This window comes from Hylobates moloch, unplaced genomic scaffold, assembly GCF_009828535.3.
Source record: "Hylobates moloch isolate HMO894 unplaced genomic scaffold, HMol_V3 SCAFFOLD_21, whole genome shotgun sequence".
NCBI lineage: Eukaryota > Metazoa > Chordata > Mammalia > Primates > Hylobatidae > Hylobates > Hylobates moloch.
Window position 1 is genome coordinate 2,297,676 of NW_026652296.1, and position 16,005 is coordinate 2,313,680.

At 56.1% G+C, this 16,005-nt stretch overlaps 1 protein-coding gene across 1 annotated transcript in view; it reads right to left on the reverse strand.

Moving 5' to 3' along the window:
• The window catches only part of CDH4 (cadherin 4), a 197,013-nt gene that overhangs the window by 6,883 nt on the left and 174,125 nt on the right, over nucleotides 1-16,005 (reverse strand). Inside the window, exons 10-16 of the mRNA XM_058433264.1 lie at nucleotides 15,363-15,625; nucleotides 14,878-14,879; nucleotides 14,574-14,726; nucleotides 7,845-8,216; nucleotides 7,053-7,195; nucleotides 3,009-3,242; nucleotides 1,586-1,819 (exon numbers count right to left, since the gene is read on the reverse strand). Of these exons, the coding sequence (XP_058289247.1) occupies nucleotides 1,586-1,819; nucleotides 3,009-3,242; nucleotides 7,053-7,195; nucleotides 7,845-8,216; nucleotides 14,574-14,726; nucleotides 14,878-14,879; nucleotides 15,363-15,625 (1,401 nt within the window). The remainder of the gene's footprint in view (nucleotides 1-1,585; nucleotides 1,820-3,008; nucleotides 3,243-7,052; nucleotides 7,196-7,844; nucleotides 8,217-14,573; nucleotides 14,727-14,877; nucleotides 14,880-15,362; nucleotides 15,626-16,005) is intronic.

The following is a 16,005-nucleotide window of genomic DNA, read 5'->3' on the forward strand; positions in this document are numbered from 1 at the left end:
GCTGAGTGGAGGCTTGGGAGGAGCTCTGTGGGTACTGGAGGCATCCCTGCTGCCTGCAGAGGGTGAGGTGCCAGCCGGGGATGCTTCCTGACCTGGCCCAGATCGTGGAGAGGGAAGTGCAGGCTGAGGGAGGAGCCACCCGCTGCAGGTGCAGCTCAGTGAGAACCTGGAGCCTGGGCCTAGTCTTGGCTCGACGGAAGCCACAAGGCCAAGAACCTTTGAAGGGGTCAGCTCCACTGTCACAGCTGGCATCCCAGGCTCATCCAGGCAGACAAGATGAGCGACGGTTGAGAGGAGGAGTGTGGAGGAGGGGAGGCCACTCCGGGTGCCCCGCATGCACCCCACCAGGGCTGAGGTGCCCATGACTGGGCAGAAGCCAGGCAGCAGGTGGATCTGCTGTTGACCCTGGCCCCAGCCCCACTGCGGCTGCCCTCCACTGTGCCTGCCCTCGAGAGTGGCCCAGGTCTCCTGCACCGGCCAGGCACTCAGCTGAATTGGGTCTCACAGCCCTGCCCACAGAGGGTGCTCTGGCTGGGGCCTAGCCCCAGTGTCTTCAGAGCAGGGGACATCGGTGAGAATGTCCCCACCTTTGCTACAGAGACACCTCCCAACCTCTGTGGGGCTCTTTCCACTCCCGATCATACAAAGAAGCCCATGACATTGAATGGCTTTCAACACAAGCCTCACAAATGAAAACCGGCTTTTCAAGGGGTGATAGGTCTGGAAATGGGGAAAAAAGCAGAGTCCTCCTAATTCAGACATCCTTTGGACAGGGCTCAGGTTGGTCCCTGGGGTCTTATGTCAGCCACAGGCCAGGTCTGCAGGAGGGGCCTGCTGCCTGCTCTGGCCTGTTCTGGACGTGGTGGGGGACCCTCTGGTTTGGGTTTGAACTGGGGAGGTCGTGGCCCAACCCTTCCCCGCCCTGCCACCCACTGGGATCCCTGGGGTATCACAGACCACGGCAACTGTCCGTGAGGGATGATGGGAAGAGGGACCTCTGGGGTCATTTTCAAGTACCTCCCCTGGCACCGCCCCCCTCCCCCCAGCCCTCAGGCCTGTTGGGAACCCACAGTGGTTGTGGGAAACTCAGGAAACTACTAGAGCATGTGATCTGGGCAGAGCCAATGAGAACACTCCATTGCTTGGCTGGTGATTGGCTCCAAGGTGTGCATTTGACTCAAGCCAGTCCAATCAGAGAGTGTCCTGGGACTTTGGCTGGGGATGCTAATAGGCAGGGCTGACCTTCCCTCTGCTAAGTCCACCTGGGTGCTGCCCACAGGCGTCACAGGTCCTGGAGGGCAACAGCTTCAGGACGCAGGGGCTCTGGGAGGCAGAGTGGAGCTGTGGAAAGGGGCCAGGCCATAGGAGACACCTGGGCCAGCCTGCACCTCCAGACTTGAGAGTAATAGGAGGCTCCAATTTCCCATTGTCATATGGACCAGTTCAGCTACATTTCTGAAAGGCTCCTGACAGATGAGGCTGAGAGATGAGGGGCAAACCCAGGCCCCCCTCTGCCCACCATCCCTGGGACGGGGCACTCATACCCGCAATGCCCCTACCCGCCCTGGTGCTCAGCCATACTCACTCAGCAGGATGAGGATGCAGATGAGGATGGCCACGATGGCACCGGTGCCCAGACCAGCCGCTGCCACCGCGCCAATGGTGGTGCAGTCCCCGTTGTCATCACATGGGCACACCTTGACTTTGATGATGGATGTGTTGGACAGGGGAGGGTTTCCAGAGTCTGTGACGATGATGGGGACGTCATACATCCCAGCCTCCAGGTACAGGATGCGCAAGCTGAGTTGGGCATAGTCACCTGGTGCAAAGCAACAGTAAACATTGAGCCAGAGCCCGGCCCTCCCTTCCAAGCAAGACGTCCAAAGGAAAAGACAAAGTCCGATGGCATGGAAATCTGAAATGTCTGCCTGGTTACCACACACACATACACCTGTGCTACATCATTAAGTTAAAAGACATTGGAGGTTGGGTGTGGTGGCTCATGCTTGTAATCCCAGCCCTTTGAGAGGCTGAGGTGGGCAGATCACTTGAGGTCAGGAGTTCATGACCAGCCTGGCCAACATGGCAAAACCCTGTCTCTAGTAAAAAATACAAAAATTAGCCAGGCGTGTGGTGCGAGTCTGTGATCTCAGCTACTTGGGAGCCTGAGGTGGGAGAATTGCTTGAACCTGGGAGGTGGAGGTTGCAGAGCTGAGATGGTGCCATTGCATTCCTGCCTGGGCAACAGTCTCAAAAAAAAAAAAAAAAAAAAAAAAAAAAAGACATTGGAGACAACCAAAAAGCAATTTCAACATGTAGGATGAAGAAATAATATCCTGAATATATAAAGAGTTTTACCAAATCAATAAAAAGAAAACTCCCCAAAGAAAACATAGGCAAAGTCATTGAACAGACAATTCACAGAAGAAACAAAAATGGCCAATAAATATATATAAAAAATTTCCACTGGTAATGGGGATATACAAATGGAAATAATGACTTTGGCCTAAAGGTGGCAGAATAAAATATTATTTTAAAACAATAATGTTCAGTGTTGGTGGGGTTTGAGGAAACAGGCACTCTCCCGATGGAAGTAGACATGTCTAGAGCACATTTTCACAGTACTGCCAAAACTTGAGAATTTTGATATCCTTTTGTACCAAAAATCCATATCCAAGGAAGTATTCTAAGGAAACATGTCAGTCAGGGTCCAGTCAACTGATAACCGGCACAGGAAGTTATGCATATACATGGGCAGAGCTGCAAGGATGTTCATGGCTGGGCTCATTAAAGCAGCAGGAAACTGGGAATGACTTGGTGGCCTCCTCAGGGCCAGGTGAAGAAGGCTGAGCAGCTGAAGTGTGGCCAGTGTCCCCAGCCTTGGCGGGACAGTCCTGTTGGAGGGCTGTCACCCACCTCTGTGCTCAGTCTTCCAAGGCCAGCTGGGTCTCCCAGGGGCCTGCACCCTAGGCTAGTCTGACCCTCCCCGTGGCCTAAGGTGGGCTCACCGTTTAGGCGGGTGATGGTCCAGTTCTTCCGCACAGCTGCCGGGACAAAGGGCAGCTCGAAGACGTAGGGGCCGATGTTGGGGTCGATGTCAGCGTCGGCTGCCGTGATGTTGATGGCGTTCAGGTTGGGCTTCTCGCAGATCTGCGCCTCCTTGGGCAGCAGCTCAGGGGCATTGTCGTTGATGTCAATGAGATAGATCTGGAGGGTCCCGGTGCCGCTGGCCGGGGGTATCCCTGCAGAACAGACACAGGTCACCGCACGGGCCACTCCTGGTACTCCACGACCAACCCACAGCTCCACACAGGACATGCACACAAACAACCACATGCAACATACACAGGGACACATCTGCAGCCCCCCAGCCGGACACGGCCGGCCACCCCCCAACACAGCTGCACAGGGACTGACTCGGCCCAGCCATGGCTCCTGACCGACACCCTGCCACACGCCATGGGCAGCCACACCACTGTGTACGGCACCTCAACAGGCACAGGAGAGCACACGGCCACACCCACACCCGCAGCTGCACACACGCACACAGCCACTGTGTACGGCACCTCAACAGACACCGCAGAGCACACGGCCACACCCACACCCTCAGCTGCACACATGCAGACAGCGGGGTGCAGCATTCACGTGGAACCCTCGCCACATGCCCTCCACCAATGCATGGCTAAACTCAGAGCCACGGAGGTCACAGCCACGCACTGGGGACTCACTCCCACTGGGGAGCCAGGGAGGGGTTCTGAGGGTGCTGGGCTCTGCACTGGCCCCTGAGGGTTAGGATCCGCCCACCACATCTTGCCCCCATCTGGGACTTCTTAGGGCAAAACCTTTCCTTGCCTCCCTGAGTTTTGCCGGCCCCACCCAGCAGAGCCCCAGGGTGCTGGAAGCCCTGAGCCCAGACGCATGATTGTGTGGAAGAACTGCTGCTTCTGGAAGTGTCCGTGAGAAAGGCAGGGGCGGCCGCTACAGATGAGCTTTGATGGAAGCTCCCTCCTGGCCCGGCAGGAGGTCTCCTTGGAGGACCTGATGACCTCTGGCTTCAGCGTGGAGGGAGGTGCTCTGCTGAGCCCCCAGAGCTCCTCAGGGGCCATCCCTGTCCCTGGGGCCTTCACATGCTCAGCCCCTGCCTCAACCCAGGCCAGCAGTGCTGGTGGATGCAGGCCAGGCTGCTGGAATCTGGGGACAGAGAGATGCCCTGTCTGCTCTCCAGGTTTGGAGGCGGCGGCGGCGGTGGCATGTTCTGACTGTGGCTTTGCCCCTGATGGCAGCTCCTGACCTGACATTAACAACCACGTTTTGACTGAGGCAGGCAAAGCATGTAAAAATATATCCCACAGGATGGCTCTTTAATCTTCTGGAAGCTGCATCAAAACACATTTAAGGTGACGAAGCGCGGTGCTACCTTTGAAAACTGCTTTGAGATGTAGCTGATGGCACGGCACGTGATCGGAGAAGCACAGACAGGTTCTGTTAACCAGAGGGCTCCTGCTCCGGCCTGCACACCCAGGCTCACTCACATGGCGTCTGCCAAGTGCGATGGATGCTCCGATGTTCCAGCTACAGCCTCACAATCTCTTTCTTTCTTTCTTTTCTCCTTCCCTTCCTTCCCTTTCTTCCCTTCTTTCTTCCTTCCTTCTTTCTCTTTTTTTTTGAGATGGAGTCTCACTCTATTGCCCAGGCTGGAGTTCAATGGTGCAATCTTGGCTCACTGCAACCTCCACCTCCCAGGTTCAAGTGATTCTCCTGCCTCAGCCTCCCAAATAGCTAGGATTACAGGTGTGCACCACCATGCCTGGCTAATTTTTGTATTTTTTTTTTTAGTAAAGACGGGGCTTCACCATGTTGGCCAGGCTGGTCTTGAACTCCTGACCTCATGATCCACCTGCCTCGGCCTCTCAAAGTGCTGGGATTACAGGTGTGAGCCACTGGGCCCAGCAGGGCTCACAATCACTTTGTAATTTAACCTCAGGGCTTGAGCTGCGGCGGAGGGCCGTCAAGGGGAGGCACTTCCCCTGACCAGGGCCCTGGGCTCACAGGCAGCTGCACAGCTACACGGCCCGGGCTCCGTGGACCCTGGCAGGGGAGGCAGCGATGGCTGGGGGAGGCTGGCAGGGAGGTGTCCACGTCCTATCTTCACCTGCAATGGGACGAGCATTTGCGCAATGGCTACCCTTGTTCACGAGGCTTCGTGCACAGCCATTCCAAGAACCGACCAGGCACGGCCCCGCCTCGGGGCCTTTGCGCACACCGTTTCCTAACTCTATGACCCTCCTCTGCCACCCCACCTTCCCCTGCTTGCTCCTCTGGTTCCACAGCTCTTGGTCCCAAGGTCATCTCCTCAGAGCGGAGCCCCTGGTCACTGCCTCCCAGCCGCCTGTTCTGTTTTGTTCCAGCTCTTCTTGCTGCCTGAATCATCTGCGTGGCTGGTTTCTGTCCGGTCTCCCTGGAGCAGACACTGCTGAATCATCCCCAATATCCATTTTCTGCTTCCTTTTAATAAAATAATCGGAGTCCTACATTTTGTCTGAGATCATCACTGTCCACCTAGAAGCCCCCATTTCCCAGCACCCCTTGCAGCTGGGGGTGGCTGCGTCAGTAAGTTCTGGGCTTTGTGAGCTGTGGGTGGAGGACTTGCGTGGGGCTTTCTGAAAGTCCTTAGTAGCAGGCGTGTGCCCGTGCCCTCCGTGCAAGGCCTTCTGTTTGCCAGAACGTGGCTGTGATGGCTGGAGCTCCAGCAGCCATTCTGGGCCATGCCGTGGCACAGTCAGGATGCCCCAGGTCTTGGATCTCCCCCTGGGCTGCCTGCCTCTAGCCTTCTTTGATGTGAGAGAAAAAAAGCCTCAACCGTGCTGCAGTTTCCTCCATCGGTACTCACTGACCCGGGTTCCAGCCGACACACTCGGGCTGTCAGCCATGCCAGGGCAGGGCGTCGCTGTGTTCTGTCCACTGATGAGCAGCTGCAGGCACTCGGCCGGTACTCAGCAAACAGCAGGCTGGGCAGTCATCACGGCCGCAGCAAACAGGAGTCCATGCTGCCCTGAGCCAGGCCCTTCTTCAGGGCTCCGGCGACTCGGACTCGTTTGATTCTCAGGGGTACTAAGACCCCCCCACTTGGCAGAGGAGGAAACTGAGGCACAGAGAGGTCACATCTTTTCCCACTGGTAAGTGGTGGCACTGGACTGATCTTCGGTTCCAGAATCCCTGCTCCCACCTGCCCTGCCTCCATGCAACCCGTGGGGGGCTCGGCCAGCTCGCGGGGTTGCTGCAGGTCCAGGAAGGGGTGGCTGCTTCTTGAGCTGCTGGCCCACGTCCCTCAGAAAGCCCCAAGTGCTCTCAAACCTCCTTCCTGCCGCCTCTGCCCAGCGCATCCTCGCCTTCCCGTCCAGGCTCCCGAGGTTGTCTGCTGTGCGCCTGCCCCGGGACCTTGCTGCTGCCCTCTGCACTCCCAGGGCCCTGGAGGGTCTCATGCCTCCTGTTGTGACTGAGGGCCACAGGGGTCTGTGCTGTGGGTGGTCACAGACACGAGGGCGGCACCCCAGGGGCTGCTGACCGGTGGGGCTGGGCCTTCCCTGCAGGATGGGGTCTGTGGGAAGGGCTGCCGGCTAGAAGCATTTGAAAACTGTGGACCTGGTTCCAGTGCCTTGGTTTACAGGCAGCAAAACTGAGATGCAGTTCAGGTTGCAGAGTGCAGCAAAGACAAGCCTGGGAAGACCAGTGCCCTGACACCCCTGGAGCCTGTGGGTGAGTGACGCTGGGGGGATGGACCAGGCACACCTGTGAACAAGCAAGTGAATGCTGGGGAGGGGGCAGAATGAATGACTGACATGGGAGTGGGTGGAGGGGGAGCATGGCCTGGGGGCCCTGAGATGACGCAGCCCTGATCACCGCTGTCTGCGCAGATGCCCCCTCAGCCCCTCTGGGTGACCCTCTGGATGCCTGCTGGCCTCTCGGCGTCTCCCTGGCCAGCACCCTCCCCCCACAGAACCCAGGACACGGGAAGGCCACTGAGACGGCTGCCTCCCTGGGGCGGGCCGCACCATTGTCAGCTGCCAGGAAGGTGGCCTCGTAGACGTTGTTTTTGGTGTAGAGGGACTCACGGTCCAGCACTGCCGCCGTGGTGATCTGGCCGTTGGTGGTGTTGATGTGCAGCCAGTTCGCTGGGTCTGACAGCTTTGAGTATCTGTGGAGACCACAAGTGTGGGAGGAGGTAAGGCTGGGGGTGGGCGGGGCTGCCCTGGATCCCAGGCCTCCTTGGCCCCGGGTCGGGCAGCTGCACTGGCCACACCTCCAGGGCCAGGACCTGGGCCAGTGTCTCCATCTCTTTGGAGCCCCCCCCAGACCTTGTCCTCCTCTAGGGCTTCCCCTCCACGTTGGACTGGCGCCCCCCGCCCCACAACAGGACAGGCCATGCAGCGGCTACGGGCACTGAGCTCATCCAGTAGTGGGTGGTCTCAACTCACAAGGACCCTGTGGGCAGACGCCCTCTTTGTCCCCATCGAACGGACAAGGACACTGAGGAACAGAGAGGGCAGGAGGTTGCTGAGTCTCACGGCTATGAGAATGCGGCCAGGATCGGGCCGGCCTGTGTCTAGACAGTGCTGAATGTGTAAGCACCGGTCACAACACTCACGATTGATCAGGGGCTGCATCTGGCTATCTGGGACTAAGGGGCTGCTGCTCCCTCCTGGAAGGACGCCTCAGGTTGGAGATGCCCCCGACCACCCATGTGGGGGAATTCTGGGCTGTGGGTTTCACGGGGCATTTCTGGACCCTTCTGTATGGAACCCGGGAAGCTGCAGGCAGGGACGAGGCATGTCCTGTGGACCCACCTCACAGCCTGCTGCACGAACCGGTCAGGGTCCACAGCTGAAAACGTGGTCAGCACGGTGCCAGGGGGCACGCCCTCCTCCAGGCGGATCAGCTTGTGGTTTGAGGGGAAGTAGGGAGCCTCGTTGATGTCCATGACGGAGATGGTCACCCCTGCCGTGGACTGGAAGGACATCTGGATCCCGCTGGCCAGGGGCGCCTGGTTGGACACCATCACTGTCAGCAGGAAGGCTCTGTTGAACTCGTAGTCGACCGCCTGGAACAGCAGACCGGGGCTGGGGTGCCTGGCACAGCTCCCGCGGGGGTGGGCATGGGGGACACGCGGGAAGGTTGGTCTCCACCCCTCCCTGAGCCACGTCCCGCTCTTCTCTGCCCTGCTTTTTAGCCAGGATGCCCCAAAGGGTCCCATCTCCAGGCGCCTTTAACTTCTGGCTTCCTGCTGGGTTTGGCCGACGGGAGGAGAGAGGGAGGGGGTCTAGGCCTCCCAGCCCGTCTCATGCTGGGCCGAGGCAGAAGCTGGGCTCCTCCTGGGAGGCTGCAGCCCCTGCTGGGCGGCCCCTCTTCCTGGCCTGGTAACCCCGTCCCTACCTTTCTCCTTTGAGCCTAGTGTGGGGAAGGCTCCTGACGTTGTTGGCCAGGGGGGCCTCACCAGGTGCAGGGGGTCAGATGGTGGCCCCCAAAAGACATGTCCACCTGGGACCTGTGAATGAGCCCTTATTTGGAAATAGGGTCTTTGTACATATAAGTTAAAGACAGAGGCCCTCATAAGAGACAGGCAGGGCTGGGTGCGGTTATGCATGCCTGTAATCCCAGGGTTTCAGGACGCTAAGGTGGGAGGATCGCTTGAGCCCAGGAGTTTGAGGCTGCGGTGCAGCCTGTGATCACACCATTGCACTCTAGCCTGGGTGACAGAGCGAGGCTCTCCAAAATTTCAAAACAGAGAGAAAGGGAGAGGGATATTTGAGACACGCAGGTGCAGGGAGGAGCCATGTGGCGACAGAGGTGCAGTCTGGAGTGAGGCAGCTACAGGCCAAGAAACAGGAGAGAGGCAGGCAGTGGGTTCTCCTCTAGAACCTCCTAAGCGAGACCGTTCCTGCCAGCACCTTGATTTTATGTCTCTGACTCCCAAGGCTGGAACAGAAGACAGTTCTATTGTTGTAACCCACCTGGTTTGTGGTAATTTGTTACCGCAGCCCCAGACACAACCGTGCCAGGTCTGCAGCTCCCATCGCTGCTGCACTTGGCCGCTGCATTCACACAATTCTTTGGTGCCCTTCTGGTGCACCAGGACCCTGGCTGATAAACGCTAGAGCTACAGTTCTGCAGTGATGCTGAATTATCAGAAAAGCTTCGCTCAAGCCTTTCCTACACATTCTGGGGAGGGAGGGAAGTTACATGGAAACAGCTTGGGGCCCTGAGACGTTCAATGGCAAAGCTTGCAACAGTCTCACTGGAAAAAAACACAACACAATGTGTCGCAATTGTATTAAAATATTCTGCTTAGATACGTGCAAAGTAACATATGCATAAGAGTATTCATTGTGTAGTATCTGTAGAGTTAATACGCTGGAAAGGACCCAAACACCTGTCAGCAATGGTTGGCTGCACGGCCTGCAGTTCGTGTGCATGGGGAGACACTTGCAGCTGTAAAGAGGAATGAGAACAACCTCTGTGTACCGAAGAGGAGAGCTTTCCAGGATCTACCGGTGGGCAAAAAGCAACCCACAGGTTGTGCACCTTTTGTGCAAAAGAGGGAGAAAAATATGATTCGTATATGTATTTGCTCATATTTGCAGAAAGAAACATCGTGAGGATAAACCAAAAACTAATAAAAACGATCATCATTATCAGAGGGAAGGAATGGGGTCAGGGTCACAGCTGGGAGTGTGACTTTGTGAGTTTGCCATCTATTTCTTATCATAGAGCTTTGATTTTTTTTTTTTTGACAGAGTCTTCCTCCATTGCCCAGGCTGGAGTGCAGTGGCAGGATCTCGGCTCACTGCAACCTCTGCCTCCTGGGTTCAAGTGATTCTCCTGCTTCAGCCTCCCCAGTAGCTGGGATTACAGGTGCCCGCCACCATGCCTGGCTACTTTTTATATTTTTAGTAGAGACGAGGTTTCACTATGTTGGCCAGGCTGGTCTTGAACTTCTGACCTCAGGTGATCCACCTGCCTCGGCCTCCCAAAGTGCTGGGATGACAGGCGTGGGCCACTGCGCCCTGCCCAAAATGTGCTTTTGAGGGTGATGCATTCTGACAGATTTAGGTGCGGAGGATCATGAGGTCTGGTAATTAAAAAAACGTCCTCCTGCAAAAAGTGCAGATTGCTGCACAGCAGGGTGCCCATCACTGTGAGATTTACACGACGCCACGCTTCCACGCAATCACCATGACACGCTTCCACGCAATCATCATGACACCACGCTTCCACGCAATCACACCACACTTCCATGCAATCATGACACCACGCTTCCACACAATCACCACACCACGTTTCCATGGAATCATGACACCACGCTTCCATGCAATCATGACACCACGCTTCCATGCAATCATGACACGATGCTTCCATGCAATCACCACGACACCACGCTTCCACACAATCACTGTGACACCACACTTCCATGCAGTCACCACACATTTCCACGCAATCATAACAGTGTGCTTCCACACAATTACAGTGACACAGTGCTTCCACATAATCACCATGACACCACGCTTCCATGCAATCATGACACGCTTCCACGCAGTCATCATGACACAGCACTTCTACACAATCACGCCGGTTCCTCCTACTTCTAGGAATGCCTGGAAACCTTCATGATAAACAGTGTAAGACATTTCCACTAGGAGAGGAACTTATCTGCTGGAGGAATCAATCAGCTTTCCCCAAGAAGCATGAGGGCACCATGCCCTGGCCACTGATGTGAGGTCTCCGTGTTCCCACCCCTCGTGAGCCGCCTGCAGGCAGACAGGCCAGGCACCATCCACAGTGGAGCGGAAAAGGCCAGTTTGTGGCTTTAGAGCTTCATAAGCTGAGGGCCACAGGTGAGACAGGAAGGAACCTGGGGTGTTCCACCCACAAGGTGCTGTTGCTCTGAACCCCACTCCCCATGCTTGGGGCCGGCAGTGAAGCACCTGAGGCTGAATAGATCCAACCCCGCCCCATCTCCGGGGCCACCACAGCCTCTCAGCATCTGATTTTTCCAAGCAGGAACAACCACATAATCTGGTATGTCACACTCAGGACTTTTCGGCACTGCTACTGAATAAGATATTTCAGTACAAAAAGAAGAAATTTAAAAATCACATCAATAAGGCCAGGTGCGGTGGCTCATGCCTGTAATCCCAACACTTTGGAAAGCTGAGGCAGGAGGATTGCTTGAGCCCAGGAGTTTGAGAGCAGCCTGGTCAACATAGTGAGATGCCATCTCTACAGAAAAAAACAGACATTAGTTGGGCGTGGTGGCACACACCTGTCGCCGCAGCTACCCAGGAGGCTGAAGTGGGAAGACTGCTTGAGCCTGGGAGGTCAAGGCTGCAGTGAGCAGTGATCGTACCACTGCACTTCAGCCTGGGCAACAGAGTAAGACCTTGTCTCAAAAAATAAAATTGCCTAAATAATAGTATTGGATGAGCATGGAAGGAAAACAGACGGTGGCTCCTGGAAGCCCATGACTGCCTCCAGGAGGGTCTGCAGGGAGTGGCAGAGATCACAGTTCTGGTCCTGGGTCCCTGCTGTCCCTGCACTGCCCCTGGGGGTGACATGCAATCACTGCGATACCACGCTTCCACGCAATCACCGCGACACCACGCTTAGGTGAGCCCTTATCCTCCCCAGGGGTGGTCTCCTTGTCCATCTGAAGGAAGGGGTGGTCCCTGAAAGCCTCCCTGAGTCCTGAGTGAGATGCCTCGTGGCTCCCTGATGCATGCTGTCACTTCTCACTGCATTGGTGCACGACCCCCACCCTGACTCTGCCACCCCTGGGGCAGGGGCTGTGCCCTGTACCTCTGCCTCCCCAGCGTCCAGCACAGCGCCAGTGTGGGTCTTCTGTGCCCCATAGGTGCCTGGGGGATACAGGGGGCGGGCACCCCCTTGTTCACCACCACTGCCCAGGCCCATCTCGGGGTTGTATGCGCCACACAGGGGCCTCGCACCTGCAGCTGTCACCCTGCAGAACCTTCCACGGCCCAAGCTGACTGCAAGCCTGAAGGGACGCCCGAACCAGAATAACCCAGCACCCTCCTCTGAAAGGTTCTACCAGGGGTCTCAGGTTCCCCCAGGTCTGGCCTTGGTCCCTCTGTCTCTGGACTCCAGGTGCCTCCAAGCTCCCAGCACCTGCCTGTACCCACATCGTGTTGGGGTCCCCCCCACCGAGAGCTGACCATGCCAACGCCTGCAGCTGCTCCCCCAGGCCCTCCAGGAGTTGGCTGGGACGGGGCCACTCATGTGGCTAGACTGTTTCATCACATCGTGGTAGCGCTATGAACAAGCCCCTGAGGGAAGTGGTCCTTCTCCCATATTTATTGGCTCATGTTCCCGGGGACGTGGAATAACGCTGCATGTCATGCGTTAAAAAATCGTGTCACCAGTCTGAGCAAGGAGGCTTTCCAGAAAGACAATTATGGCCAATAAAAGCTCACAGGAAGATAAAATAAAACACATTTGTAATGGAGAAATCAATAGGTAATTTGCTCCAGCAGCTTCGATTAGGGTGGCTGGATATATTCGCCGAGGCTCAGCATGGCTGCCGCCCACACGTGGCCATGACCCTTCACTCAGAGGTGAGCAGCTGGGCGTGTGCCTGAGCAGCAGCTCCAGCACCGGCTGGGTGGAGTGGGTGGGGCCAGGTGGGGACACACCAGGACGTCTGCCCTGCTCCCCTCCGATGGGAGGCTGAGGAGCTTCCATTCAAAGTCTCACTCTGTGCCCCTGTCTTGGGGAGGAGTTGCCTGAACTGACCCCATCACTGACCTGCTCTCCCCGGAATTCCCACCTGCTCTCCCCGGAATTCCTGCCACCTGTGAGCCTCCCACAGGAAGGCCACCTCTGTTGCTGCCCAGAGGGGAAGTGGCAGAGGCCGGTTCTTGGCTTTTTAGCTTTAAAACTGAGGGCCATGAGTAAGACGAGAAAGAACCTGGGATGAGCCTGGGCCTGGGCCTTGCTCCTTCGAGATTTCACAGCTGGACATGCTGGACCCTGAGGAGGGTGTGATGGTAGCAGATGGTATTTGGGTTTGGGGACCTGAGAGCGGACAAGCTGTGTGCCCACCTCAGGCAGAGCCTGGGAGGTGGCAAGGCTCATTCCTCATCCCCGGCTGGTATGGCTAGGGAGATGGAATTGGGAGTGTGGGGCAGGACAGATCTGGATGACCTGTCCGAGATGCCTGTGGACTTCTTTTGACAGTGGCTGAGCTGAATCCCAGAAGTGAAGGATGATGCAGCCAGGATTTGGGTGACTGATGGCTGAGAACAGAGGTGACCAGCCACCTCTGACAGTTGCCCAGGAGTGCTCTCCTCCCCTGCACAGGGCACTGCATCAGCCCAGAGCATAGACACAACTGTGCGAAAACGGAGGCAGAAGAGATGCCAGTCTACCACTTACCACCACCTGGGGGGACCTGGCTAGAAACAGAAGCTAAGTCGGTTTAGAGAAGGAAAGAGCACACTGCTGCATTGCTGGATTTGGGGCTTCCAGTGTGTACCTGACATAAAATATTTCAGTGATTCCTCCTCACCATCCCCTCTGCAGACTATAAACTACTGGAGGTTGGGAGCAGTGACCTGGTCAGGTCTGCAGTGTACATGTATGATATGGTGCCTGCTCTTCTGAGGGACTCAGGGGACCCTTCATGGAATTAAAGTAACCTTCATGCTCCGGGGAACTAAGCAGGGAGAATGATCAGGAGCCTCTCCCGAGCTCGGGACAGCAGTGATAATGATGACAATGAGGATGATGATGATGATAACGATAATGGTTATGACGACGACAACAGCTAATACCATTGATTCAGTCCTTATCTTGTGCCAGGCACTGTGCCAAATCTTTTATATCCAGGGTCTATTTCAATGTGAGTCATAAGCCTCTGGGCATAGGCCCCACAATTTGCCTCATTTTATGTTTGAGGTAACTGAGGCACAGAGAGATTAAGTGGCTGGTCCATGCCAGGGGGTAAGTGAGCAAAGAGCTAGTGTGGGAATCTAAGAACAGATGCCCTCAAGATACTGGACATCTCCTGTGGGCTGGGTCATGGGGTCCCTGCACTGGCCTTCTACCTCCCGCACCACCCGCCACTCCCCAACCCCTCCCCCTCCACCCCACTCCCCTGTTCGGAAAGAGAATGCCTGAAAAGACGACGTCTCTACCAAAGAACGCACACCCCACTCCCCTGCTCTGAAAGAGAATGCCTGAAAAGACGACGTCTCTACCAAAGAATGCAAAACCACTTTTGGAAGTGTTTTCTAAGGTGAAGCATCCCCAGACTAAATACGCACCTTAAACAGACCCTAAATTGAAATTTCAGAGAAAAGCACTATATGGAGTAAGAACAAAAATGAAAGAAGAAAGAAAAAGTGTAGTTCTCCTGTTGAATTCTACCTAGGACACAATGACCCATGACTCTTTGGGGACGGTGTGGCTGTGAGTCTGTGCTCTCAGCTCCTCAAATTTTAAAATTTATTTGAAAATTGACATGCAGTAAGAATCACTCTCAGGAATGTTAACAAGTGTACGGAAGCACGGCCAGCCCCATGGCCAAGGTGCAGGAGAGTCCCGTCTCCTCCACGCTTCTCTCGTGCTGTGCCTTGGGAGTCCCTTCCTCTCCACCCACCAGCAAAGCATTGAAGGGTTTTCTGTCCCCACAGTTTTGTCTTTTCCGGGACGTTCTGCAGATGGGGGCATGCAGCAGGCCACCTTTTGGTTCTGACTCATCTCACTTAGTGTGATGCATTGGAGACCCATTGCGTGTCACATGGATCTCCCGTTTGTTCCTTTTGATGGCTGAGCAGCTTCCCATTATAGGACTCTTGGACTTACAGCTGGGGAGAGGCATCATGGGGTCTCAGGGCCCCTGGGGACCGTCAGCTGGGCCAGAGTTTCATGCTGCCTCAGGAGGCCTTGGACCCCTCCTCAAGCCTCCGTGTCCCCTCCTCATGGCACTAGGAAGGTTTCAAGCTGGTCAGACGGTACCATCTGGCCTTGTCAGGATGCCCTGGAAGAGGACTGGTTTCTGAGCAGACACAGCCCAGCCAGCCCTCAGCCCCGGCTTCAAACCTGTGGAACGTTGTCCTGAACACACACAGACGCCTTGGCTCAGTCAGATAGGCAGGGCCAGAAAGGAACCTGGACGGTTAACAGATGGCTTTATGGTAGAGGTAGCAGGTTCCAGCCCCAGCTTGTAGAGTCCCCACTGTGTGATCCTGTGTGTGGGCCCCCAGTTATGCCATCTGTGAAACGGGACAAGAATAGCACCTCCTCGGTGGGCGTGAGGACCAAGTGAGATGGGGGTGAGGATGGCACACCTGGTATCGGTGCCCAGTGTCACTGTAGCTGATCACATCGGGGCCTGGCCTGAGGCTCCCTGGCAGTTTCAGGGTGCTGGAGATCTGGGGAAGTGCAGAAATAGGGACGGCGCTAATTCTCTGGGTCATGAAGACCTGAGCCAGCTGCAGCCCTTCTTGGCACTCCGCTGGCCTGGAGGGCCCCTTCCCTCCAGGCATGTGCAGCAGGTGGTGCTGTAGGAACTTGGTTTGCTCCTCCTTGTGCCCAGTGGGGAAGATGGCTGCTGTGAAAAGGCAAAATGCACCCCAAGCCCCAAATCTGAAAATCTGCAGATTTTCACATCTGGGTTTCAGCTGGTGGGTGCCAGCCCGCCTGTGGGTATGGAGTGGCAGCACCTTTCTAGTTTCTGTGGCCCTGGTGGGAGATGCGGGGTACTAGGCAGGGGCTATGTTTGTTCCCCTGAGCATGGCTGGTCTCCAAGCCTCCCAAGCCTGAGGGATGGGGCCTGCAAGATCTGAGTCGATTCCAGGGTTATTCCGCCGAGGCTGAGCCCGCACCGATCTCTGTCAATTCCAGGGTTATTCTGCCGAGGCTGAGCCCGCACCGATCTCTGTCAATTCCAGGGTTATTCTGCTGAGGCTGAGCCCACATCGATCTCTGTCA